The 27,974-nt window shown below is 50.2% G+C and overlaps 2 protein-coding genes across 2 annotated transcripts in view; both read left to right on the top strand.

Moving 5' to 3' along the window:
- Positions 1-2: 2 nt before the first annotated feature.
- KLRG1 (killer cell lectin like receptor G1) lies at positions 3-14,155 on the top strand. The gene is made up of 5 exons (XM_009907913.2): positions 3-120; positions 9,343-9,435; positions 10,175-10,326; positions 12,989-13,092; positions 13,783-14,155. The coding sequence occupies exons 1-5, from the start codon at positions 3-5 to the stop codon at positions 13,892-13,894; spliced, it is 579 nt and encodes a 192-aa protein (XP_009906215.1). The 3' UTR covers positions 13,895-14,155.
- Positions 14,156-22,348: 8,193 nt separating this feature from the next.
- Positions 22,349-27,974, top strand: part of A2M (alpha-2-macroglobulin) — a 44,160-nt gene continuing 38,534 nt past the window's right edge. Inside the window, exons 1-4 of the mRNA XM_054163913.1 lie at positions 22,349-22,549; positions 24,598-24,781; positions 26,585-26,744; positions 27,619-27,671. Of these exons, the coding sequence (XP_054019888.1) occupies positions 22,467-22,549; positions 24,598-24,781; positions 26,585-26,744; positions 27,619-27,671 (480 nt within the window). The 5' untranslated portion in view covers positions 22,349-22,466. The remainder of the gene's footprint in view (positions 22,550-24,597; positions 24,782-26,584; positions 26,745-27,618; positions 27,672-27,974) is intronic.

Genomic DNA, 27,974 nt, shown 5'->3' with positions numbered 1-27,974 from the left:
GCATGGAAGGAAGCAGATCAGAAACTTCAGCAGCTGAAGCAAGTGAGGAAATAATTTACACTTCTGTAAAATTCTCTCAGACACCTCTGCCAAGAGCCAAAGCTGCACAGGGAAAAAGAGGTAAGGAAAATCTTTCCTTTAAGGATGCTGGAGCACTGGAGCATGATGCCCAGGGAGGCTGTAGAGTCTCCTCTGGAGACTTTCAAAACTCAGCTGGACATTGCTATCCTGTGCAACCTGATCTAGGCAGACCTGCTTTAGCAGGGGGTAGGGACTAGGTGATCTCTGGAGGTCCCTTCCAACCCCTGGTGATCTGTGGGCAACAAGGCTGGTGAGAGGCCTTGAGAACAAGCCCTGTGAGGAGAGGCTGAGGGAGCTGGGGTTGTTTAGCCTGGAGAAGAGGAGGCTCAGGGGAGACCTTATTGCCCTCTACAACTACCTGAAAGGTGGTTGTAGCCAGGTGGGGGTTGGTCTCTTCTCCCAGGCACCCAGCACCAGAACAAGAGGACACAGTCTCAAGCTGTGCCAGGGGAGGTTTAGACTCGAGGTGAGGAGAAAGTTCTTCACTGAAAGAGTCATTCACCATTGGAATGTGCTGCCCAGGGAGGTGGTGGAGTCACCATCCCTGGAGGTGTTCAAGAGGGGATTGGATGTGGCACTTGGTGCCATGGTCTAGTCATGAGGTCTGTGGTGACAGGTTGGACTCGATGATCTTTGAGGTCTCTTCCAACCTTGGTGCTACTGTGATACTGTGATACTGTGAGTGTGAAGCTGGGTGAGGTAGGTCAAGAAAAGATTTTCCTTTGGGTGAAAGCAAGATCTAGCAAACCCACTGACCCTGAGTAGCAGCTCACAGTGCTGCTGCTTGGGCTCTAAACCAGCCACGAGTGTTTTCATCTGATAGCCGCTGATGGCGCAGCCACCCAGCACTGACCCCCTCCCTCTCTCCATCAGGCTCCTTCCAGTGGCTGTTCCTGGGCATTCAACCTCAGCCTCCTTTTCTCTGAAGGAGGTTTGCAGTGCTCAGGTTGTGTGCTTGTCAGCAATAAGAGATGTCAGCAATAGTTCTTGGAAGGGCAGAGGAGATGCAAATGCAGATAAATGTGAGGCGTATGCTAATGAGAGATCAGAGACAGAGGAGGCATGTGAGATCATCCAGTTTCTCTCCCATGGGGCTCTGCAGGATTCTTTTGTGATACATTTTTTCCTGTGTTTATTCTAATTTTACAGACCTCCTGCTGAGCCAGTTTTCAGCTTTTGCCATGAGACACTTCTGCAGGGTGTTTTGCTCGCAGGAAGAGATTTTGCTTTCTTTAAACTTTCTCTTCCCTTTGCTCTGTTCCCCCTGTTCAGGCATTGCAAGTGTCACATTGCACAATTTCTCTGTCTCCTCAGCTGAGAAAAAAACCCCTTAGAAGTGTAAGATTTTGCAGTGGTGTCCATTCTTCTCATGAGCTGGTTGCTCTTCCTCTGAACACCCAGGTGCTTCACACAATTTGTGTTGCATTGGCTACAGCACTAACATGGACAGGTGGGTGAAAAACTCACTGGATGGTCAGGCCCAGTAAGCAGTGGTGAGTGGAGTTCAATCCAGCTGGGAGGTAGTCACAAGTGGTGTTCCTCGCAGAGCAGTAGTGGAGCCAGTTCTCTGTCCCCTCATCTCTGGATGAGGGAATGGAGGGTCCCTCAGTAAGCCTGCAGATGACACTATGCTGGGAGGAAGTGTTGATCTGCTGGAGGGTAGGAATGCTCTAAAGAGGGACCCAGACAAGCTAGATTAATGGGCCAAGGCCAACTGTATGAGACTCAACAAGGCCAAGTGCTGGTTCCTGTACTTGGGTGACAATAAACCCATGAAGCCTCCAAACATGGGGTGGAGTGACTGGAAAGCTGATGAGCAGAAAAAGACTTAGGAGTGCTGGTCAACATCCAGGGGAGGTGAGCCTGCAGTGTGCCCAGGTGGCCAAGAAGGCCAACAGGGTCCTGGAAGGAATAGTGTGACCAGCAGGACCAGAGAAGTAACCATCTCCCTGTACTGGTGAGGCCAGACCTTGAGTATCATGTTGAGTTTTTGGGGCCCTAACTACAAGAAAGACATTGAGGTGCTGGAGCATGTCCAGAGAAGGACAACAAAGCTGGTGAGGGTTCAGAGAACAGGTCTGGTGAGGAGTGGCTGAGGGAACTGGGGTTGTTGAGTTTGGAGAAAAGGAGGCTGAGGGGAGACCTTGCTCTCTGCAACTCCCTGAAAGGAGGTTGGAGCCAGGTGGGTATCAGTTTCATCTCCAGAGTATCAAGGGAGATGATGAGAGCAAATAGTCACCAGTTGCACTAGTGGAAGTTTAAGTTGTATATTGGAAGACAGTTTTTCACTGAAATGGTTCTCAAACCCTGCAATAGTGTCCCCAGTGAGGTGGTTTAATCCCCATCCCTAGAGGTACTTCAAAGGTGCAGAGATGTGGTGCTGAGAGATCTGGTTTAGCACCAGACTTGGTAGGTTCAGATAATGGTTAGACTTGATGGTCTTCATGTTAATGTCAAGAAGTTCAACAAGGCAAAGTGCAAGGTCTTGCACCTGGATCAGGGCAATTCCAAGCACAAATACAGGCTGGGCAACAAGTAGATTGAGAACAACCCTTCAGAAAAGGAATTGGGGGTGGTGTTTGATGAGGTGCTTGACACGAGCCAGCAATGTGCACTAGCAACCCAAAAGGTGCACGGCCAGCAGGTCAAGGGAGGTGATTTTGCCCCTCTACTCTGCTCTTGTGAGACCACACCTGGAGTATTGCATCCATCTCTGGAGCCCCCAACACAAGAAGGTCATGGATCTTTTCTGGAGGGGGTCCAGAGGAGGTCCACAAAATTATCAGAGGGATGGAGCACCTCCTACTAGGGCAGGCTGAGTTGGTTGGGTCTGTTCAGCCTGGAGAAGAAAAGGCTCTGGGAGACCTTATAGCCTTCTTCCAGTGCTTGAAGGTACTGGAAAGGTACAGAAAAGGTGGAGAGGGACTAATTATAAGGACATGAGGCAATAGTTTTAAACTAGAGCAGGATAGCTTTAAATTGGACATAAGGAAGAAGTTCTTTACTATGAGGGTGCTGAGATACTGGAACAGGTTGCCCAGTGAAGTTGTGGACATCTCATCCCTGGAAGAACTTATGACTAGGTTGGATGAGGCTTTGAACAACCTGGTGTAGTGGGAGATGTCCCTGCCCATGGCACTAGATGATCTTTAAGGTCCCTTCCAAGTATTTTGTGATCTTGGAGGTCTGTTCCAGCCCCTACTTATGTAGGCAGGAGCTGAGTGGAGCTGTCTGGGACAGTGCAGTGTCATCTTTCAGAGTGTCCTAGAAGACTTATCAGAGAATCATAGAATCATTAAGGTTGGAAAAGACCTCAGAGATCATCAAGTCCAACCTGTCATCCAAGACTACTAAACCATGGCTCCAAGTGCCACGTCCAGTCCCCTCTTGAACACCTCCAGGGATGGGGACTCCACCACCTCCCTGGGCAGCACATTCCATTGGCTAACAGCTTTCTCTGTGAAGAGCTTTCTCCTCACCTCCAGCCTAAACTTCCCCTGGCACAGCTTGAGACTGTGTCCTCTTGTTCTGGTGCTGGTGGCCTGGCAAAAGAGACCAACCCCCACCTGGCTACAAGCTCCCTTCAGGTAGCTGTAGAGAGCAAGAAGGTCTCCCTTAGCAGAAGACTCAAGTCAGCTTTCAGTTCCTGAGCTGAACTGCACTCCCAAACCTAAAACTACTGGATCATGCTGCTTGCAGATGAATGCAACATCCTATAGTCACTTCTCCAGAGTACTGAGAAACCCTGAGGGGTGTTTTGTATATTAGGAAGCTATAGCATTGGATGTTTGCATTAAATGCCCACTGGACCACCTCTCCTTTCCCCTGAGAAAACTCCTTCACAGTTCCTCAGACAACGACATGGAGATACTTCTGGATGCTCCAAGCAGATTTCCCTTCTATGTTTCACACTCCTCTCAGGTGCTTCTCTCATCCCCTTCTACAAGAGCTTCTCATGCTGATCAGGGGCTGAGGATCAAGCACAAGCCATTGACCCCATCTTACAAAGCAGGAGCTGCAGGGGTTCCCTTTTGGAAGGAGTGAAACTCCCCATTTTGGAACGCTTTGTTTCCCCTTCTGCATCGATCACGGCACTTCAAGTGAGGCTTGGATTCCCTTCAAACACGGACACGACTTCACTCTCTGCAATATGACTTCACTTTATTTTTCCCTCCCTAAATTAGCTAACAACACATTGTTTTTCGCTTTTAAGGACCGAAGTGGCTCTCTCCCGCTGCTCTGTTCGTGGAGGTGCCCCGGGAGTTTGTTTTGATGCAGGAGCTGAGTCAGTTCCTTCTTTTCTGCAATTGATTTGAAACAATAGAGAGTGAACTGCTCTATTAGTTGCCAGGACTCACCAGCTCCGGTGCCCAGTACTGGCATTGGAGGATTAACCATTTCACTGACTGTCATCCCAGCTGCCTTGTCCTGGAAGTAGTTTTCCCTAAAAATCAGAAGCAGTGATCTGGAGGATGCAGGAGGCAGCATCTCTGAGAGGCAAGGCAGGAGAGAGAACAGAAGTGCAAATCCTCAGTGTTACAGCTTAACACTCAGAATTGTGGTGTCAGAACCAGGAGCTGTGTTTCAACAGGTATTTCTCCCCTTTCACTTAGTTTTCAGTTGTCATCTGCAGAGAGGCAGCTCCACCCTCCCCTTTAATCTAGGGCTGAGGCCATTCTCTTGAGTCTTAATCTGAGGGCAAAAATCACAGCCACCAGAGATGACTCAGAGTGATCATGCCCCTGTACTCAGCATTGGTGAGGCTGCACCTCCTGTTGGGCTTTGAGGCCCTCACCAGAAGAAAGACATTGAGATGCTGGATCATGCCCTGAGAAGGGCAGCAAAGCTGATGAAGAGTCTGGAGAACAGGGAGAATTGGGGTTATTTAGTCTGGAGAAAAGGAGGCTGAGGGGAGACCCTCTGATGCTCTACAACTTCCTGAAAGGAGGTTGGATTCAGGTGGGTGTTGGTCTCTTCTCACAACTGATGAAGAGGAAACAGCATTAAGGTACAGCAGGGGAGGGTTAGCTTGGGTCAAACATTGGAACAGGCTGCCCAGGAGGATGGTGGAGCCACCAGCTCTGGAGGTGCTCAAAAACATGTAGATATGGCACTTTGGGACAGGGTTTCATAGCCATGGTGGTGGTGTGCTGATGGTCAGACTCAACAATACTAAAGTGAATGGTGCCACATCCAGCTGGCAGCCAGGCCCCAAGGATGTGGTGTCCCCCAAGGATCAGTGCTGGGCCCCAAGCTCTTTAACATCTTCATTCATGATCTGGATGAGGGCATTGAGTCCATCAGCAGTAAATTTGCAGATGACACCAAGCTGGGGGCAGGAATTGATCTGTTAGAAGGTAGGAGAGATCTGCAGAGGGACCTGGACAGGCTGGACAGATGGGCAGAGTCAAAGGGCAGGAGACTGAACACATCCAAGTGCCAGGTTCTGCACATTGGCCACAACAACCCCATGCAGTGCTACAGGCTGGGGTCAGAGTGGCTGAGAGCAGCCAGGCAGAGAGGGACCTGGGGGTGCTGGTCGATGGTAGGCTGAACATGAGCCTGCAGTGTGCCCAGAAGGCCAAGAGAGTCAATGGTATCCTGGCCTGCATCAGGAACAGTGTGGCCAGAAGGAGCAGGGAAGTCATTGTGCCCTGTGCTCAGCACTGGTTAGGCCACACCTTGAGTCCTGTGTCCCTGTACCTCAGTTTAGGAAAGATGTTGAGATGCTGGAAGGTGTCCAGAGAAGGGCAACAAAGCTGGGGAGGGGTCTGGAGCACAGCCCTGTGAGGAGAGGCTGAGGGAGCTGGGGTTGCTTAGCCTGGAGAGGAGGAGGCTCAGGGGAGACCTTCTTGCTCTCTACAGCTCCCTGAAGAGATGTTGTAGCCAGGTTGGGGTTGGTCTCTTCTCCCAGGCAAGCAGCACCAGAACAAGAGGACACAGTCTCAAGCTGTGCCAGGGGAAGCTTAGGCTGGAGGTTAGGAAGAAATTCTATACAGAGAGAGTGATTGGCCATTGGAATGTGCTGCCTGGGGAGGTGGTGTAGTCACCATCACTGGAGGTGTTTAGGAGACTTGACAGGGTGCTTGGTTGGATGGTTTAGTTGATTAGGTGGTGTTGGATGATAGGTTGGACTTGATGAACTTGAAAGTCTCTTCCAACCTGGGCTATTCTATTCTATTCTATTCTATTCTATTCTATTCTATTCTATTCTATTCTATTCTATTCTATTCTGTCACAGTATCACAGTGTCACCAAGGTTGGAAGAGACCTCAAAGATCATCGAGTCCAACCTGTCACCACAGACCTCATGACTAAACCATGGCACCAAGTGCCACATCCAATCCCCTCTTGAACACCTCCAGGGATGGTGACTCCACCACCTCCCTGGGCAGCACATCCCAATGATGAACGACTCGCTCAGTGAAGAACTTTCTCCTCACCTCCAGCCTAAACCTCCCCTGGCACAGCTTGAGACTATGTCCTCTTGTTCTGGTGCTGGTTGCCTGGGAGAAGAGACCAATCCCCACTTGGCCACAACCTCCCTTCAGGTAGTTGTAGACAGCAAGAAGGTCTCCCCTGAGCCTCCTCTTCTCCAGGCTAAGCAACCCCAGCTCCCTCAGCCTCTCCTCACAGGGCTGTGCTCCAGACCCCTCCCCAGCTTTGTTGCCCTTCTCTGGACACCTTCCAGCATCTCAACATCTTTCCTAAACTGAGGAGCCCAGAACTGCACACAGGACTCAAGGTGTGGCCTAACCAGTGCTGAGCACAGGGCACAAAATACATTGCTGTAAGCCAGAAACTGGTCATGAAGCTGGTGAGGCCACAAACCAATCTAAGATTAAAATTGGTTCTCATTAATTTATTCATCTAGTCCATTTGTGTATTTAGACAATGCTTAAAGGAGGAGGTCTTGTTTTTAAGGGAAGTCTCTTCCCCTCCATATTCCTGAGGTGTGATCTGCATTTGTTTTCAGCCTCCTCTGAGACATCACAAAAAGTCCTCCCTGCTGCTTGCTATTATTTAATGCTTTTAGCCATCTCTTTTAATTTCTCTCAGACACACTCCCCCATTCCCCTGCAGGTTTTCTGTTTTAGAAGTTATTACCCCCACAGTGCCTTTTGGTGCTGCTGCTGGTGGTGGCTTTTTGCTTCAGCTGAGCGTCAACACCTTTGTGTTCACCTCGGCAGAGAAGCTGCTGGATGGAGCCAAGGGGAGCTTGATGGCCTGAGTATGGCTCAGGGCAGTCACAAGCTGCTTTGCTTTCTGTTTCCTGGCTGTTGATGCATTCAGCCTCAGCACCATGCCCTGAGGTGACAGCTGCATAATTGAATGTGATTAGTTGACACTTGGCGTCACTGTGCTTCCCTCACACTTGCTCTGGGGCTTTTGGCAGGAGGTTGTAGCCAGGTGGGGGTTGGTCTCTTCTCTCAGGCAAGCAGCACCAGAACAAGAGGACACAGTCTCAAGCTGTGCCAGGGGAGGTTCAGGCTGGATGGTAGGAAGAAGTTCTTCCCAGCAAGAGAGATTGGCCATTGGAATGTGCTGCCCAGGGAGGTGGTGGAGTCACCATCCCTGGAGGTGTTTAGAAAGAGCCTGGAGGAGGCACTTGGTGCCATGGTTTAGTTGATTAGGTGGTGCTGGGTGATAGGTTGGACTCGATGATCTTGAAGGTCTCTTCCAACCTGGTTAATTCAATTCAATTCAATTCAATTCAATTCAATGCTATACTATGCTATGCTGTGCTGTGCTGTGCTGTGCTAAGCTATGCTGTGCTAAGCTATTCTGTGCTGCTCTATGCTATTCATACATGCTGTCACCATCCTTTTCTACAAGTTTGTACACTATTTCCAGCTCTTTGCACTTAGCCACATTTGCCTGCTCTGTTGGGCTGCTGTTACTGCTGCTTCTTGATGCAGTTGGTTATTTAACTCTTTGCCTGTAGTTTTACTTCAGCAGAGAACAGCCCCCCCTGTATTTTGCACCCTGTTGCTATGACATCCTGCTCACAGCCCTTCTATGTGCTTGCTGTGGTGGTATCTCTGGTTAAAGCTGGCCTCCTCTCCCTTTGTCTTATTCCTTAGCCTTTCTTCAGAGTACAGGCATGTTTCTGTGGGCCTTGTGACATGACTGAGGGAGAAGCTCAGATTTTATGAGCTTCACCAGATACTTTGCCAACTGGCTTTGGGCAGAGAACACTGGAGCACCACCAGAGCAGGATGTGGTACCCAAGATTTTGGGAGAAGCACAGGAAAATGCTGGGTTCAACATCAGTAACATTAGCTGTACATTTAATGCTTCTTGGAAAGTCCTGCTGTCTCTGCTGCTGTCATACTGTGGTCAGTAAAGCAAGCAAACCAAATGCCCCTGGAGCTCGTGTGTGGAAGGAAGCATTGCTTTCTCCTCAACCTCATATTTCAAATGGCATATGGAAAGTGAATGCCTCTGCAGCCAAACACAGCCCCAGGAAACGACAGGAAAACAAGAGGTAGCCTGGAGGTTAACACATAAGTGCTATAGATGAGTGGCAGTCCTGCTCCACCCCTTGAAAGGAAGCTGTACAGAGCTACAGTGGAGGTTACCCCAAGGATTCACTCTGTGCCACGGGCAGCAAGTGAACAGACAGCAGGTAATGGTGGTGAAAGTGTGAAGGGGCTTCCCAAGGTCTTCCAGGCTAGCCTGCCACCCTGCCCAGGGAGAGGCAGATGAGAGCATAGGACTGACTTGGGAGTGTCCTGGGAAGATGGAACACAGTCATGTGTCTAAACCAGTGAACAGGATGCTGGGGTTAAATCTGTTGCTGAGAGAGCTGGGGGAATAGCCTTGGGGTTATTGTTCACGTTGAAGGTGGAACGTGGTGCACTGCACTTCCCTTCCAAACTTCAACACTGAAGCACTGGTGGGTTTGTGGGGAGGCTGCTGCCACATGGTGCCTGGGGGGCTCTGGCTGACAGACACAAATGATTCCCTCCTGGGGTCAGCAGCTGCAGGGGCTGGACCAGCCACATGTGTGGCCAGGCAGCAGCGGAGATGTGGCTGACCTGGAAAATGGGCACACCCCTTGGGAAGCTCAGGCAGAGGCTGATGGCCCTGAGCCCAGCTGAAATGGGCCCCTGGGATGGTGGGACAGGGATGCCAGTCATGTTCACACTGCAGACAGACAGGAATGTTCATACTCAGTCAGTTCCTGCTGGGAATGCCCAGGACCCAAGCAGTTTTCACGTGGCTCCAGTTCACTATGGTTTCTTTTCTCTGTTACAGCTCCCTGCCGGCAGCCAGCAGTTGTGTCAGGCTTGGCTATAGGCTTTGGGATACTCAGCCTCTCCCTGGCAGCTGCTTTGATTTGGAAGCTGAGTAAGTGCACAAAGGGGTGCTGAGGGGGAGCAACCACCAGCAAAGGACCAGAACTCATCTAAGCACAGGAGCCTTCATCCCAAACTCCTATGCTATGGAGATAACCCAGAAGCTATTCTCGTTTCCTACAGCCCTGAGCCTATCCAGAAGAGTTTGAAGCATATATTCCTTTTGTAGACCCCAGGCAACCCATTTCAGATCTTGCAGCTAAAAGCAGTGAAGCATACTGAAAGGTTTTTGTGGGCTGATCTGCTGTAATTGTAGTGAGAACACAGTTTCAAGGTCATAACACCTGTGTGTGCATGCAGAAGGTGCTAGACCCTGTGGGAGAGCCTGCTGTTTGCTGCTTAGAATCTGTTCCCCTGGTGTGTTACATGATCACACCATACCAACACAGGATTGTCTCTTTCCCACCCCCACCCCCCCTGCTATTTGCATGCTCTCAGATAGCAAATTTTGGTATCTCAGGTATCTGAGTAGGTCAGAGGAAACCCACTGGAGGGGTCTGTGTTGAGGGAGTTGCACCAGCCTCAGAGTGCCTGTGGCTCTTGTATGAAGATCTGGAAACTGCACAGAGAGGATCTGAAGTTTAGCATTCCTGCATTGTTAGATGATGACTCTGACTTGTGTTTTCTGCATGGCAACTACCTGAAGAGTTGCTCTTCAGCAAGTTCTTGCTGATGAGCATCCTCATGTTGGTCAAGGGTAGAAGAAAGCTGGTATTTTGATTCTGTTACAGATGACTCCCACTCAGGCTGCCCTGAGCAGTGGGTGGCCTACAGAGGGAGCTGCTACTCCTTCTCCAAGCAGAAGAGGGATTGGTTTTCGGGCCAGAAATCCTGCCGGAGACAGGGAGCTCATCTCCTGGTGATCAGCGATAGCAGTGAAATGGTAATGCCTCTCTTCTTCTTGGAGGATCTTCTGTTTCCTCACAGATAGCTCGGCCACTGACATCCAAGCAGTGCTGTCACTCTGGCAGTGCGTTTGACTTTAGAGGAGAGGAAGGACCTGTGACTGATGTTGTTGTGCACTTCCAATGTCAGGTACACATCCTAGAAGTTCCCAAAAGGCAGGGAAGCAAAGGATAGGAGGGAGAGGTGAGGGTCACTGTCAGCTACTCAGAATCATCCTATGAAGGATGTAAGGAGCCAGCCTTCTCCACTGCCCCTCTCCACCTATCCAATGGCCAATCACTCCTGTGAAGAAATTCTTCCTAACATCCAGCCTAAACCTCCCCTGGCACAACTTGAGACTGTGTCCTCTTGTTCTGGTGCTGCTTGCCTGGGAGAAGAGACCAACCCCCACCTGGCCACAACCTCCCTTCAGGTAGTTGTAGAGAGCAATGAGGTCTCCCCTGAGCCTCCTCTTCTCCAGGCTAAGCAACCCCAGCTCCCTCAGCCTCTCCTCACAGGGCTGTGCTCCAAACCCCTCCCCAGCCTTGTTGCCCTTCTCTGGACACCTTCAAGTCTCTCAATGTCCTTCTTAAATTGAGGGGCCCAGAACTGGACACAGGACTCAAGGTGTGGCCTAACCAGTGCAGTGTACAGGGGCACAATGACCTCCCTGCTCCTGCTGGCCACACTGTTCCTGATGCAGGCCAGGATGCCATTGGCCTTCTTGGCTACCTGGGCACACTGCTGGCTCATGTTCAGCCTACCATCAACCAGCACCCCCAGGTTCCTTTCTGCCTGGCTGCTCTCAGCCACTCTTTCCCCAGCCTTTAGCACTGCCTGGGGTTGTTGTGGAATGTGCTGCCCAGGGAGGTGGTGGAGTCACCATCACTGGAAGTGTTTTAGAAGAGCCTGGATGAGGCACTTGGTGCCATGGTTTAGTTGATTGGATGGTGCTGGGTGATAGGTTGGACTGGATGATCTCTGAGGTATCTTCCAACCTGGTTTATTCTATTCTATTCTATTCTGTTCTGTTCTGTTCTGTTCTATTCTATATAATGATGGTATGAATGATTACAGGAAAAGACTGTGGCACTGTGCAGTCACTGTACTTGTTGCCTACATATCCATCCCCACCCTCCAGAAATGCTTCCTTTGCAGAAGTGATGCTTTCCTCCCTGCAGCTGCTCCTCTTGCACAGTGACCATGGCCAGTCCCTGCCCTTGTGCATAGGTATTTCTTCATCAGCTGGTTTCCAACACTTACTTCCTCTCTCTGCCAAACAAACTCAGCTATGCTGGTGAAATCAGAAACCATCTGTCCCAATGCTTATTGTCCAGCAGGTGCTGATTAGGGCCAGGGGCATGTACAACACTACAGAGCTTGGCAGCACTGATCAGCAGGGAGGTGAGGCAGGCTGCCTGAGCTGGGCAGAAGTGCTTGCTCTGGTTGTGTGCAAACCATGGCTGATTAGCTCAGGTTCAGTGAACGTGGATAGCTTCCCATTCCTGGACAGAGGTTGCATTGTTCTGGGGAGGTTTGCAAAGCCAGGTCTCTGCTCATCGAGGAGTATGCACCAGGCTCTCACACTGGCTTAGGCAAATCCCCATTACTTGGGAAATACTCATATGCCCCAGATCACCTTGCTCTGGGGGGAAAAAGCCTCCCTGGCCCTACTGCTGTCTCTGCTACTGGAGTGTTACCCACTATTCCAGCTAAGACTTCCTACCCATCCATGTCCTGGGCTGCAAAGGCTGGGACTGTTCAGCCTCCCTTTGCCATGGAAAGTACAGTCACCTTCAAGCTACCAGCAACACTCAAGTGTTCCTCTCCCTCTCCTCTCCCTCTCCTCTCCCTCTCCTCTCCCTCTCCTCTCCCTCTCCTCTCCCTCTCCTCTCCCTCTCCTCTCCCTCTCCTCTCCCTCTCCTCTCCCTCTCCTCTCCCTCTCCTCTCCCTCTCCTCTCCCTCTCCTCTCCCTCTCCTCTCCCTCTCCTCTCCCTCTCCTCTCCTCTCCTCTCCTCTCCTCTCCTCTCCTCTCCTCTCCTCTCCTCTCCTCCCCTCCCCTCCGAACCTCCCCTCCCCTCCCCTTTCCAAACCAAACCTTCCCAAACCAAACCTTCCCTTCCCTTCCCCCCCAGTGCTTTGGGATTCCACCTGCACAAGTGCACCATGCTGACAAGCTGGGAGAAGCTTGTTCTCAGCCCACCAGTTCCTAAGAGACAGAAATCCCTGTGCTGTGCTGTGGCCTGGCTCATGCCTATCAAACCCTTCTCATCACTGTTCAGATCACTCAGGGCCAAGAGGTCTCTGGACCTACAGCCAGACTGGTAGGCACTGTGCTACTCAGCCCCCACGGCAGCTGCCCCGGAGAAGCAGCCTGTGCCAGTATCAGCTGCCCCTGTGTTGAGCCAGGACAGCACACTTACCCTCCTGTGAATTTCCAGAGTTGTTCAGCCAGGCATGATCTGTAGGACTGATTTTCCTGATGAGGAGGTGTGGAGAAGCAGTGCTGCCAGCCACTTAAGGAACAGCCAGGCAGGGGGTTGGATCTTGCTCACTGTTCTCCTTACTCCTCCTTACCTTCATCCTCAGGCTGGCTTTCACTTCACGATTCACTTAATCATTCACTCCACTCTCTCTTGATAATTCATCATCATTTCTAGGACCTGTTCAAGAGTATTCAGACAGAATGTTTCTGGATTGGGCTGAGGAACAGCACAGGCTCTGGCTGGACTTGGGAAGATGGTTCTGTGTACAATGGCACCAAGTGAGTTTAATTCTGCTCTAAAAACAGCAGTGCTGATCCAGGCTGCCTGGTGTGCCACAGGACCCAGAGCTCTTGCACCTCATCTTGCTTCTGGGAAGATTTTGTTCTTACCATCACTTCTACAGCACTGACCCCAGCTCTTTCTTGCCACCCTGTGTCAGAACCTTAATTTTGGCTCACTCTTTACTTGGGCAGAACTCAGCATTCTGCATGAGGGGAAATGTTATGACTTGGCCTGGTGACTTTTCCTGGCCCTTTCCTTTTTCTAACAGTTCAGACAATGACTTAGTCTTTAACACTGCTCCAGCAAGCAAACTCCCCCCAGATCTTGCTGGCAGTAGCACTCTAAGCCCTTGGGTTAGTTCCTTTCTTAAATGCAGTCTTCTGTTCTTCCAAACTCCTTGGAGGTGATCACCTCTCCAGGAAAGCCTCAGCACTGCCCCTCTCCTGCTGCTGGGGATCACTGCCACCACACAGCAGCATGGCTGTCTGGTTCTGATGGCAGCATTGCTCAGCTGTGTCAGCTCCAGGCAGATGGGCCTTTGGGTATGTTTTGTTTTCACTCTTTGGAGGTTGGGTTTTGTTCCACTTCCTCTGGGCTCCACCCTTCCAAATCAGATGGTTTTGATTTCTTGCCTCCAGGAGACAATCTCAACGTTTTCTCTCACTTCTGCTTCCTGTCTCTTGCAGGATACTTTCTAACAGCCCTGTGCAGCACTGTGCTGTCCTGATGAAAGATCATCTTCAAGCCTCCAGCTGTGAATTCCTTGCTCCCTGGATCTGTGAGAAATCCCTTACCTAAATCCCAGCTACATTTGCATCTGATAACCATCATTGGATCGTTGTCCTGCAAACCAAAGGTCTACCCAAGGCCAAGGACTTTCCCTTTCCACACCCTCACAAAGGTGTTCTGCAGGGACAAGTTTGTTGTCCTCAGCAGTAGACCCATTCTTAGTCCACATCTGCTGGATTTCTCCTGGTTGTGACCTGAGGAGAATTGTGACATCTTGGCCCTAATCTTTCCTTATTTGTCCTGTAAGGGCCAACACAAATGTTGTCAGAAAGAGAGGCTGGGTCTTCATCCCCCTGAGAGCGAGCTGCCCATATTGCTCCATTCCTGAGCATTAGATTTTGTTTCCATTCCCTGGGTCTCCATTATCTAATCCCAGGAGGACTGGGAAAATGAAGCCTACTGCTCACTGCCAGGAAGACAAATAGACTTCTCCCAGGGGCAGCCTCCTCCTTTCCAACCCAGTGCTATGAGTAGGAGAGAAGAGAGTTAAATGAGACTACAACTGTAAATCCAGCAGCAAGAATAAACCTCCAGTACTGCACTGGACCAAAAGTGTGCACCCATGTCCTTGCTTTTTGCTGTTGGAAGGAGCAAGCTGCATGCCGTGATTTATAGGCCAACTTCAACCAACCAGTCAAGAGGCTGGACATCCTGGTCTCCAAACTGGTGCCACATGGGTTTGAGGGGTGGACCATTAGATGGATACAGAACTGGCTTGATGGCTGCACCCCAAGAGTGGCTGTCAATGGTCCATGGCCCAGTGGAGGCCAGGGTCAAGCAGAGTCCCTCAGGGATCAGTCCTGGGACCAGGCTTGTTCAACATCTTTGTGGGTGCCATGGACAGTGGCACTGAGTGCACCCTCAGCAGGTTTGCTGATGACACCAAGCTGTGTGGGGCAGCTGACAGCTGGAGGGAAGGGATCCATCCAGAGAGACCTGGACAGGCTGGAGAGGTGGGCACAAGCCAACCTCATGAGGTTCAACAAGACCAAGGGCAGGGTCCTGCAGCTGGGTCGAGGCAATCCCAGGCACAAATCCAGGCTGGGCAGGGACTGGCTGGAAAGCAGCCCTGAGAAGAGAGCCTTGGGGGTGCTGGTGGAGGAGAAGCTCACCAGGAGCTCTCAGTGTGCTCTTGCAGCCCAGAAAGCCATCAGATCCTGGGCTGCAGCAAGAGAAGTGTGGCCAGCAGGGCAAGGGAGGGGATTCTCCCCCTCTGCTCAGCTCTGCTGAGACCCCACCTGGAGTCCTGCCTCCAGTTCTGGAGCCCCTATGACAAGAGGGATCTGGAGGTGCTGGAAGGTGTCCAGAGCAGGGCCATGAGGATGATCAGAGGGCTGGAGCACCTCTCCTGTGAGGACAGACTGAAGGAGTTGGGGCTGTGCAGTCTGGAGAAGAGAAGGCTCCCAGGTGACCTCATTGTGGCCTTCCAGGATCTGAAGGGGGCTCCAAGAAGGCTGGGGAGGGACTGCTCAGGATGTCAGGTAGTGATAGGACTGGGGGGAATGGAATGAAGCTGGAGGTGGGGAGATTCAGGCTGGAGGTGAGGAGGAAGTTCTTCCCCATGAGAGTGGTGAAGCCCTGGAATGGGTTGTCCAGGGAGGTAGTTGGGGCCCTGTCCCTGGAGGTGTTTAAGGCCAGGCTGGCTGAGGCTCTGGCCAGGCTGATCTAGTGTGGGGTGTCCCTGCCCATGGCAGGGGGGTTGGAACTAGATGATCCTTGTGGTCCCTTCCAACCCTGACTGATTCTATGACTCAAATTACTTAATGGTGTGCTGTTATTGAAACAACCCAGGCACTTCCCCCTCCACCTCTGCCATTTTGTGTTGTAGGCAGAATAAGCAGCAAATCCTTACTCTAGGGAGCTCCCAGTTCACACAGAGCAGATGTGTGCAAGGAGTGCTAACAGCATGCCTGCTGTTACAGGCTGAGGGCTTGACTGCACATGGCCAGCACATTTGCTGCTTACCAGTGGGTGCATGTGGCTGAGCCTGCATGAACCATCTCTGAAGCACACATGGCAGCTGTGGCCTGCTCTGATCATCTGCCTCACTATGCACATAGCATAGAATTGCTTTGGTTGGACAAAACCTCCTAGCTCACCCAGTCCAACCATTCTCTAACTCTGTTGAGCCTGGTGCTACGCCATGACCCTCAGCACTACATCTCTGCCTCTGTGAAACACCACCAGGGATGGGGATTCAGCCTCCTCCCTGGGGATCCTCTTCTAGTCTTTGAGAATGCTTTCAGTGAGGATGTTTCTTCTACTATCCAATCTAAATTTCCCCTGGTGCAACTGGAGGCCATTTCCTCTTGTCCTATCACTTGTTGCTGTGGAGAAGGGACCAACACCCACATCACTCCAACCTCCTTTCAGGGACTTGTAGAGAGCAAGTCTTGTTTTCTCCATGCTAAACAACCCCAGTTTGCTGAGCCACTCCTCAAGACCTGTTCTCCAGACCCTTCACCAGCTTTGTTGCTCTTGACTGGACCCACTCCAGCAGCAAAATATTTCTCTTGTATTGAGGGCCCCAAATCTGAACCCAGTACTCAAGGTGTGTCCTCAGCAGTGCTGAGTACAGGGTCACAATCACTTCCCTGTTGCTGCTGCTCACACTGTTCCTGCTACATGCCAGGATGCTGTTGGCCTTCTTGGCCACCTGGGCACATGCTGGCTCATGTTCAGCCAGCTGTCAATCCACACCCCCAGGTCTTTACTGGGCAACTATCCAGCCACTCTTCCCCAAGCCTGGAATGGTACACAGGCGTATTTCCATGGGGATTTTCCAGCTAGCAAGTTGTAAGCCTTGGCAAGCATCAAGTTAGTGATGGATGTTTGGTGGTGTGTGTTTGTTCTGGGAGAGACAGATGGAGGGAAAGGGCTGCCAGGAACCTCCGGAATTTCAACAAGCAGAAGGTCAAAGTCCTGCAGCTGGGGAGGAACAGCTCCCCAGGGGAGGTGAGCCAGAGAGAAAGCAACCTGGCAGAAAAGGACTTGGGGGTCCTGGTGAACTTGGAGCCAGCAATGAATAGAATAGAATAGAATAGAATAGAATAGAATAGAATAGAATAGAATAGAATAGAATAGAATAGAATAGAATAGAATAGAATAGAATAGAATAGAATAGAATAGAATAGAATAAACCAGGTTGGAAAAGACCTTTGAGATCATCAAGTCCAAGTTATCACCAAGCACCATCTGATCAACTAAACCATGGCACCAAGTGCCTCATCCAGGCTCTTCCTAAACACCTCCAGTGATGGTGACTCCACCACCTCCCTGGGCAGCACATTCCAATGGCCAATCTCTCTTGATGGAAGAACTTCTTCCTAACATCCAGCCTAAACCTCCCCTGGCACAGCTTGAGACTGTGTCCTCTTGTTCTGGTGCTGCTTGCCTGGGAGAAGAGACCAACCCCCACCTGGTTACAACCTCCCTTCAGGCAGCTGCAGACAGCAAATGTACCCTCACTGCAGAGGAAGCTAATGGTACCCTGGGCTGTGTTAGACACAGTATTGCCAGCTGGTCAAGTTCCCTCTACTCTGCACTGGACAGGTTACACCTGGGGTCCTGTGTTCAGTTCTGGGCTCCTCAGTACAAAGAGACATGGACAAAGTATGGCAAAGGGACACAAAGGTGATGACAGGACTCTAACATCTCTCATATCAGAAAAGGCTGAGACAGCTGGGATGGTTTATTCTAGAGGAGAGAAGGCTGGGGGGAGATTTTAGGAAACAAGTATGGAGAGACAGAAATAAGAGACAACCCATTCCAGGGCTTCACCACTCTCATGGGGAAGAACTTCCTCCTCACCTCCAGCCTCAATCTCCCCACCTCCAGCTTCATTCCATTGCCCCTAGTCCTATCACTACCTGACATCCTGAGCAGTCCCTCCCCAGCCTTCTTGTAGCCCCCTTCAGATCCTGGAAGGCCACAATGAGGTCACCTGGGAGCCTTCTCTTCTCTTCTCTTCTCTTCTCTTCTCTTCTCTTCTCTTCTCTTCTCTTCTCTTCTCTTCTCTTCTCTTCTCTTCTCTTCTCTTCTCTTCTCTTCTCTTCTCTTCTCTTCTCTTCTCTTCTCTTCTCTTCTCTTCTCTTCTCTTCTCTTCTCTTCTCTTCTCTTCTCTTCTCTTCTCTTCTCTTCTCTTCTCTTCTCTTCTCTTCTCTTCTCTTCTCTTCTCTTCTTCTCATATGCAAACCTACTAAGGGTCCCTTAATCCCCTCATCCAGATCTTTGATAAAGATACTAAACAAGAATGGCCCCAGTAGTGAGCCCTGGGGAGCACCCCTTGTGACTGGCCACCAGCTGGATTTAACTCCATTCAGCTTCAGTCTTTGGGTGTGGCCATTCAGACAGGTTTTTTATGCAGTGAAGTGTCCACACATCCAAGCCATGAGCAGCCAGTTTCTCCAGGAAGATGCTGCAGGAGACAGTGTCAAATGCTTCATTGAAGTTCAGGTAAATAGCATCCACAGCCTTTCCCTCACCCACTAAATGGGTCACCTTGTCCTAGGAGATTAGCTCTGACAATCAGGACCTGCCCTTCATGAACCCAACAGGGAGTGACAGGAGAAGCTTTGATTGTTTAATCTGACTAAAAGGAAGTTGGAATGATTAAATAGCTTTCAACAAATACCTGAAAGACAGTTACAAGGATGTTTGAACCTGACCTTTCTTGGTAGGGGCAGAAGATTTCATTTTAGAATAGAATAGAATTAACCAGGTTGGAAAACACCTTTGAGATCATCCAGTCCAAGCTATCACCCAGCACCATCTGATCAACTAAACCATGGTACCAAGTGCCTCATCCAGGCTCTTCTTAAACACCTCCAGGGACATTGACTCCACCACCTCCCTGGGCAGCACATTCCAATGGCCAATCTCTCTTGCTGGGAAGAACTTCTTTCTAAGATCAAGCCTAAATTTCCCCTGGCACAGCTTGAGACTGTGTCCTCTTGTTCTGGTGCTGGTTGCCTGGGAGAAGAGACCAACCCCCACCTGGCTACAACCTCCATTCAGGGAGTTGGAGACAGCAAGAAGGTCTCCCCTGAGCCTCCTCTTCTCCAGGCTAAGCAACCCCAGCTCCCTCAGCCTCTCCTCACAGGGCTGTGCTCCAGACCCCTCCCTTCTCTGCCCTTCTCTGGACACCTTCCAGCATCTCAACATCTTTCCTAAACTGAGGGGCCCAGAACTGGACACAGGACTCAAGGTGTGGCCTAACCAGTGCTGAGTACAGGGCACAATGACTTCTCTGCTCCTGCTGGCCACACTGTTCCTGATGCAGGCCAGGATGCCATTGGCCTTCTTGGCCACCTGGGCACACTGCTGGCTCATGTTCAGCCAACTGTCAACCAGTACCCCCAGGTTCCTTTCTGCCTGGCTGCTCTCCAGCCTGTAGCACTGCATGGGTTTGTTGTGGCCAATGTGCAGAACCTGGCACTTGGATGTGTTCAGTCTCATGCCTTTGGACTCTGCCCATCTGTCCAGCCTGGCAAGTTCCCTCTGCAGAGCTCTCCTACCCTCTAGCAGATCAACTCCTGCCCCCAGCTGGATGGGGCAATGGCTGCACCTGCAGCTTGGGGAGTTCATGCTGGCCATGAGTAAAGAGGTCTTCAAGACACTAGAACAGCTCACCATAGAAATGGAGATCCTCCATCCTTGGAAATTTTCAAGGTTTGCCTTGGCACAGTCCCAGCTGACAGCACTGGCAGCAGTCCTGCTGCACAGCATGGATCAGGCAGCTTCCAGAGGTCCATTCCAGTCAGCACTTCTGTGTTGTTGTCAATGAATGCAGCAGGATCCTTGCTTCAGACACAGGTGCTCTTATCTGCACAGACAGGACACCTGTGCCTTTGAGCTATCCCAAATGACAGAACCTCAGACTCCCTGTTCTAAAACACAGCCTCCTCCTGGGTTTCTTGAGGTGCTTAGAGTTAGCCACTTCAAATGTAGTCAAAAAGCTCTCTAAAGCCTGCTAGCCTTCTAAGTTGTACTCTCAGCAGTTGGAAATGGCAAAAGGGACCAGGAAACCTCATTGCCACTGCCTTGTCATGCAAGCTGAATCTCATGGTCCATGGAGAGCCCCTTGAAATCAGGCTGCAGGGGGCCAAGTTACTTTTGGGAATGGGATGGAGGACAAGCAGCTTGAGGGCAGGTTTTAAAAGTCAGTTCCCTATCTACTGGGATTCTCAAACCTTTGGAATCTTGCCCACCCCACAAATGAATGAAAACATCTCTTCACTTTTTGGCTGCACAGCACATTTTTGATGAAGGTCCTAATGATCTGGCTGGCTTGTGAGCCATGTGAGCTGGTTGTCCAGCTGCCAGGAAGGGTAGTCCTAGCTTCCTCAGCTCTGTGCAGGTCTGCACAGGTTCGTAGAGGCTCCAGAACAGGACACAGTGCTGCAGGTGGGCTCTCACCAGAGTAGAGAGGGAGAGTCACCTCCCTCGACCTGCTGGCTATGCTTCTCTTGGTGCAGCCCAGGATGTGATTTGCTCTCTGGGCTGCAAGCGCTCACTGCTGGCTCATTTTGAGCTTCTCAACCACCAGCACCCCCATGTTCTTTTCTTCAGGGCTACTCCCAAGCCAGTACCTGCCCAGCCTATATTGGTGCTTGGGATTGCCCTGACCCAGCTGCAGGACCTTGCCCTTGGTCTTGTTGAACCTCATGAGTTTGCCATGGGCCCAGCTCTGCAGTCTGTCCAGGTCCCTCTGCATGGATCCTTCCCTCCAGCTGTCTGCTGCCCCACACAGCTTGGTGTCATCAGCAGACCTGCTGAGGGTGCACTCAGTGCCACTGTCCATGGCACCAACAGAGATGTTTAACAAGCCTGGTCCCGGTGCTGATCCCTGAGGGACTCCACTTGTCCCAGGCCTCCACTTGGCCATGGACCATTGACAGCCACTGCTGTCCTGGGCACACTGCTGGCTCATGTTCAGCCAACTGTCAATCAGCACCCCCAGGTCCCCCTCTGTTTGGGACCTCTCCAGCCACTCTGACCCCAGCCTGTAGCTCTGCATGGGGTTGTTGTGGCCAAAGTGCAGCACCTGACACTTGGACTTGTTGAATCCATTCCACTGGACTCTGCCCATCTGTCCAGTCAGTCAAGGTCCCTCTGCAGAGCCTTTCTGCCCTCTAACTGACCAACATCTGTTCCCAACTTGGTGTCATCTGCAAATTTGCTGATGGCTGACTCAACCCCCTCATCCAGATCATCAGTGAAGATATTAAAGAGGATGGGGCCCAGTACTGATCCCTGGGGCACACCCTGGCTGCCAGCTGGCTGTGGCACCATTCACCACCACTCTCTGGGCTCAGCCTCCAGCCAGTTCTTAACCCAGCTCAGAGTGCTGCTGTCCAAGCCACGAGCTGACAGCTTAGCCAGCAGTTTGCTGTGGGGGATGGTGTCAAAGGCCTTGCTGAAGTCCAGGCAGACCACATCCACAGCCCTCCCCACATCCACCAGGTGGGTCACCTGTCCTGTCCAGCACCCTTTTTAATCTCTAAATTAAGCCCCTACACGGAGTTTATGTTTGGAGTTTAGGTTAAGGCTATGAGAGATATTCTACTGCCACTTATAATGGCAATAGTTATCACAGCTATTGATCATCCTGCTGCAGACCAAGGTAAAGACAATGTCTGAAAAGAAGTTTCTCTCTGTGATACATCACATGTGGCAGTGCTTTACATGGGTTTTCCCATACCAAAAGCATGAAGGACCCCATCAAACAGCAATACCTTGATCCAGATGTACCAATGACTTGACTTGGAGCAAGAGCTAGCCCAGGGAAAGCAAGACCCAGGCCAGGCTTGTCCTGCTGCGTGAGGGCAGCTGCTGTTCTGAGGAACTGGTTAATGTGTTACATGCTGTTAATGGGTTGAACTGTTGGCAGCTTCCCATCATGTCACTGCCCCTGTTTCTGTCAGGGTGAAGGTCAAATCTTCTTTGACAACTCATTTGTCTAGTCACTCTCTGGCCCCATTTCCTGGTAGTAGCCCCGGTGGGGCCGGGAATGGACGGCACAGGAGAGCAGTGTGAGCGGGGGGGAAGGATTTCAGTTTGCACTCCCTGTTTGCAGATCCTGCCTGTAAGAGGGGGCTGGGAACACCCACTCTTGTTTCCCAAAACTCAGCCCAATCTCCTGCTCCCAGTTTGAAAGGGATCAGCCTGCTCCTGCTCCTGGAGCCAGCGCTGTGTTCAGCTCCATGTAAGGAGCCCCACCAGAAATGGAGGTTTTCTTGGTTTCTGTTGTTAGCTCCACTGTTCTTTAGCTACCACTTTCTCTCTACCATTTTCTGCTGCCCTGCCCCAAAAGAGAAGCAGCTCCAGCCTCCTGGGCGCACTCCCCTCCCTCTCCCTGCCAGAGCCTGGCCTCCTGCCCAGACTCAGAGCTGCTAGCTCCAGCTCCTCCTTGCTGCCTCTCCCCATTTCCGGATCGGCCCTGGCCCGTAGCCCTTATCTCCTCCAGCCTCTGTTTGCAGAGGAGAGTATAAAGAGGTTGAGTCGGAGAGCAGAGCAGGAGCACAAGCAGCAACGGACCAGGTTTGGTGCCTGGTTGGCTCATCACGTCCTGGTCTGCACCATGGTGAAGCTGCTCATCCAAACAAACACCTTTCTCCTTCTCCTCTTCTTCCTTCCTGGAGACACCTCACCCACCACAGAGCCGTAAGCGATGCAGGGGGGTGTCTGGGCAGGCAGGAGACCCGGGTTGTGTTCCTGCGGCTGTTGCTTTGTTTCTTGATCTTCTGCCTGCTTTCTTTTCACCCAGGAATAAAAACCCCGTGGCTGCATGAAGTGTCTTCTACAAGCAGCAGCTGTAGTGCTTCAGGGGGACCCAAAACAGTCTATAGAACCGAGATAACAGTCAAACCTCAGGAAAACAGGAAGGGAAAGGCAAGAAGAGGGAAGGGTCTGCGAGAATACTTTTTGCTGCTTCAGTGAACTGAGAGGATGTCAACAGATTGCTTTTTCTGCATAAATTAGTGCCTTTGAAAGAAAACTTTTTTATAACTGTTTACACATTCAGGATTTTGTTGAGAGCCAAGCTTGAAGACAACAATGAAAGGTGTCATTGGGGGTCAGCTGCTCGACTTGCCAGGGGATGGGAGTGGATTTAAGTTTGTTAATGAGAAAAAAAAACAGGTCAGGAGCAAATAACAGATCTGGTGTGAGCAGCAGGGGCTTCATTTCTTGAACCACATTTTTCAGCTCAGCCCTATGGAAGGAAAATTCCCTTCTTACCCAGGAGGATGTGGTGCTGTAAGATCTTAAAGGTATTTTCCAGCCAAAAGAGTTCTATGGGGCTATGATGCTGTGACTGTGGCTGTTCAGCTCTGTGAGTATATGTTGTGCTGCATCACTTTTCACCTCCCTTTGCCCTCTTTGTATGTGAAGGGAGTGTGTGTGGTCTGCCTGTGTGCACATGTATGGCAGGAGCAGCACACAAGGAGTCCTGGCATCCCAGAGGCGTTCCCTGGCTCTTTTGGCAATGTCTTTTCCTCCCCAGCAAAAGAAGCCTGTGGTGCAGCGCTTTCAGCATAAACAGAGAGCAGGGCTGGGAGCTGAGAGGCCAGAGCTTTCTTCCTTCAGGCCAACTGATGGACATAGAAGTGTTGGAGCCTCCTCTAACAGAAAGCTTTTGTTCAGGGTAGTAAGGATTTCTTAAAGCTGGGCATCAAGGCTGGGAGTTCCTTTGCACAATCACTCTACACAAGCAGTAATGAGTAGGAATGTGGATCAAGGAAGATAAGTTTCTGATTATGGTTTTGTGGTGGGTCCATGAGGATTATATTAGATGTCTTATTTCATGAAGGCCATTGCAGTTCAGGAAGCTTTTAAATGTGGTCTGTAACTTTAGCTGCCTTCTCTCTCTTCAGCCTCCAAAGGCAGATAACCTGCCACCAGACACATTTGTCACTGTGGTGGTGAAGGGGGCAACACTGCAGTTCAGGACATAGGTGTTAGAGCCTCCTCTACCACTAAAGGGGATGCCCTTCCTTACTTGCTGAGGTTTCAAGGGCTCTTCTCCCAGGTGCTTGCTGCTCTGGGGGTACCAGTCAGAGGCTGGTCCTCACACACCTGAAAGACAGCCCTGTAGTCATTAGGCTGATCAGGTTTGATTCCCAGATGCAGTTGCCAGGCACACCTGGAACACCATCAACGAGCTGCTCCAATGGGAGGAAGGCTGCATGGGGATGAGCAGAGTCCCCCTGCTTGGGCTGAGAGAGAGGGGCTTGCTTCCCTGACAAGCTGAGATGTTCTGCAGTGGTTTTGCTGAAGATCTGGCACCACGCTGTGGTAGTTTGGGGTTTCTGCGAGGAACGAGAGGAATGCTACAGATGGTTTGCAGCATCAATGGCACTTATTCACTGGGTACCAGCACTTGTATGGCTCCTGAATCCTACCCTGTTCTCAGAGCCTATCAAAGGTGACAACTGACTCTTCCCCATTGGCTTTACTCAGGGTCCCAGGAGGAAATGCTGCTGTTGTGCCAGAACCTAGAAAAAGATCCATTTGCACTGAGGATTTCCTGTGGTATCTGACCTCTGAGGCCAGCCTTTCTGCTTTCCCCTGCTCTTACTGTTATCCTGGAAATCTTGTTGCCCTTCTGTACAGTGAAGGCTGTAGTCATCAAACTGGTTTGTTTGCTCCTTCTGTACAGCTCCTGTTAGCAGTTCCTGCTCCTCTGACCTGTCCTTCTTCTTTGTCCCTAGGCAGTACATGGTGCTGCTGCCCGTCCTGATCCACACTGACTCTCCTGAGAAAGTCTGTGTTCAGCTGAGCCACCTGAACGAGTCTGTGACGCTGAGTGCCACGCTGGAGTACCAGGGGGAAAACAGGAGCTTGATTGATGATGTTGTGGCAGAGAAGGACATCTTCACCTGCATCCCTTTCTCTGTGAGTATCTTATCATTGTGGGCTGATAGCTTGTGCCAGGGATAAACTGTAAGGGTGCTGAGTAGTAATGACCAGGGAAACACTGTGTAGGTATTAATTTTCCTCTTGGCCAAAGGTAATGTCCATGTCCACCTTCAACACCTTCTCACTGCTGACATCTCCCTAAGGTGCTACCTAAGTGGGAAACACTGAATCCTAGAAACCTAGCCTCTCTCTAGAACGGGAGGAAGAGAGGCCAGGAGAAAGACATGGGTTTAGTATTGATGGTCTTGATGGCTGTTCAGTGAACAGCTTCTTCAGATGGTTCTCCACATCATCCTTCAACAGCCACACTGTCACCTGAGTGCCTTCAAATTGGGATAGACCTTTTGGACCTTGCCTGCTTTTTAGCTTGTAGTATTCTGAATTAACACAGGACTACATAGCTGTGATTGCCTCTATCCAGGAGAAAGAGTGAAGGAGGAAATTTGTGTGCCTGATAACCCCAGGGACTATAACAACTCATAGGCAACTGGGAATGTTGATCACCTAGCTCAGAGCATAGATTATGTCCTTGGCCTGAAGTCCGAAGAAATGACGTTCAAGACACTGATCTGTTTGGCACCCATGTTTGGGTTGGAATCATAGAGTTGTTTTGGTTGGAAAAGAACTTTAAGATCATTAAGCTGAACCATTACCTAACTCTACCAAGGCTGAACTCAGTCCCTCAGCACCAGACCTCTGCGTCTTCTAAACGCTTCCATGGATGGGGCTCAACCACCTCCCTGTGGAGCCTGTTTCAGAGTTTGAGAATGCTTTCAGTGAAGACATTTCTTTGCATAACTAACCTAAAACTCCTGTGGTGCACCTTGAGGTCATTTCCTCTTGTCCTATCACTTGCTGCTAGGGAGTATAGACCAACACCCACCTTGCTACAACCTCCTTTTAGAATCATAGAATCAATAAGGTTGGAAAAGACCTCAAAGGTCATCAAGTCCAACGTGTCACCCAAGAACCCCATGACTACTAAACCATGGCTTCAAGTGCCATGTCCAATCCCAGGGAGTTGTAGAGAGCAAGAAGGTCTCCCCTTAGCTTCCTATTCACCAGAAAAAAACAGCCCCAATTTCCTCAGCTGCTCCTCCAAAGACCTATTCTTCAGATGTCTCTCTGGCTTAGTTGCACTTCTCTGGACACCTCAATATCTTCCTTCTAGTGAGTGCTCCAAAACTGAACCCAGTACCCAAGGTGTGGCCTCAGCAGTGCTGAGTACAGGAGGACAATCACTTCCCTGGTCCTGTTGGTCACACTGTTCCTGACACAGGCTGGGATGCCATTGGCCTTCTTGGCCACCCAGGCACACTCCTGGCTCATTTTCAGACAGCTGTTGATCTAGGGTTTGTCACATGTAGGCTGAAGATGTTTTTGTTTGTTTGCTTGGAGAGAGATTTACAGAGAGCTGGCATATCTAGCTCGGAAAAATAAATGTTCTGCAAGGACCACAGACATTATCTGAAGGAGAAGGGGGATTATTCCTTTAGCCCTGTGAATGTCAACATGAAAAAAAGGACAGAAAGCTTTTGTTCAGAGTAATGAGAATTTCTTAAAGCTGGGCATCAAGGCTGGGAGTTCCTTTGCACAATCACTCTACACAAGCATAATGAGTAGGAATGTGGATCAAGGAAGATAAGTTTCTTGTTCCTGATTATGGTTTTGTGTTGGGTCCATCAGGATTACATTAGATGTCTTATTTCATGAAGGCCATTGCAGTTCAGGAAGCTTTTAAGTGTGGTCTGTAACATGAGCTGCCTTCTCTCTCTTCAGCTTCCAAAGGCAAATAACCTGTCACCAGACACCTTTGTCACTGTGGTGGTGAAGGGGGCAACGCTGCAGTTCAAGAGCCGCAAGTCGGTGGTGGTCAAGAATTCTGAGAGCTTGGTCTTTGTCCAGACAGACAAACCCATCTACAAGCCTGGACAGACAGGTACCAGCAAAGGGGTGGAGATTTGTGTTTGAGGCAAAAAATTTGTCCTAAAACTGTTGGACTGTGCTGGCCAGATGTTGACTGCTGGTAGTGGGGGTCAGAAGCACCACCTCGCAGTGGAGGATTATATTTTTCATGCTTCACTTGGGAATAATTTAGGGACCTTAATATACATGTATGTATCTGGAGCACCTGCACACAGCTCCTCTGGCATTGGGGGATCTGTTATTGTGGTCCATGCAGTTAGGGTCCCACATTAAAATCAGAGACAGACTGGATAGTTGTTGTTTAGAGAACAGGGCCAAAATTCACAGTAAGTCATGAAACAGCTTTCAAAGCAGAAGCTGATTTTGCTCAGTGAAGACAGAGAGAACTGTATAAGCCATTTATTTCTTCTGGGCCATTGATCTCCTAAATTTGGCCTGCACAGAATTGAGTGCCCTAAAAGAGGCATTGAATTCCCTGCCCATCCAGAGCCAACACAAACTTGCAGCCAAGTGCCGAAATAATTTGCTTGCATTCCTCCCTCCTAAGAAGCCAGTCTAGTTATAACAAAATTAGAAGACTCATGTGAATTCCAGTGGAAAAATGTATCCTTGCAAAGTAAACAAAGGCAACTGAAATTTAACTTTGGTCCCAATTAATGAGATTCATAATCAATAAGGTGTTCATGTTGCCACGGGTTTGCTCTCAACATATTCTTACCCACGTAATTTCTTACACTGGTGACCTTCTAGCTTAACTTAGCTTTGCAGTGAATGGAATTTGCAGCAGAGAACAGTTCTGCTCTCTGTTGCACCATTTGTTTGTTGCAACTGATGTTTTCTGCTCGTGTCTGCACTCTGGAATCTCACTGTCTGCCCTTCTCCATCAGTGCTGTTCAGAATCGTTTCTTTGGATCAAACCTTCCTTCCCTTGAATGAGGAGGTAAGTATGATACTTCCTTTTCACTAGCTAGCTGACCTTAAATCATCTATGAGGGGGAAGAGAGGAAAGAAGTGTCTTCTGGGCAGAGCTCTCAGTACAGTGAGGTAATTGTGCAGTTCTTGAGTTACCTCAGATCTTGTTAACAGAGTCTGTTCTTCACATTCCTGCATTAATCTTCCTTCTGCATTCTTGGAAATGCTGGTATAAACAGACTCACAGAATTCACAGAATGGTTTGGGTTGGAAGGGACCCTCAAGATCATCTAATTCCAACCCCCCTGCCATGGACAGGGACACCTTCCAC

Source organism: Dryobates pubescens, chromosome 8 (assembly GCF_014839835.1).
Source record: "Dryobates pubescens isolate bDryPub1 chromosome 8, bDryPub1.pri, whole genome shotgun sequence".
Lineage (NCBI taxonomy): Eukaryota > Metazoa > Chordata > Aves > Piciformes > Picidae > Dryobates > Dryobates pubescens.
Note: the sequence above shows the minus strand (reverse complement) of the source record. Positions and strands in the feature narration are given on the sequence as shown.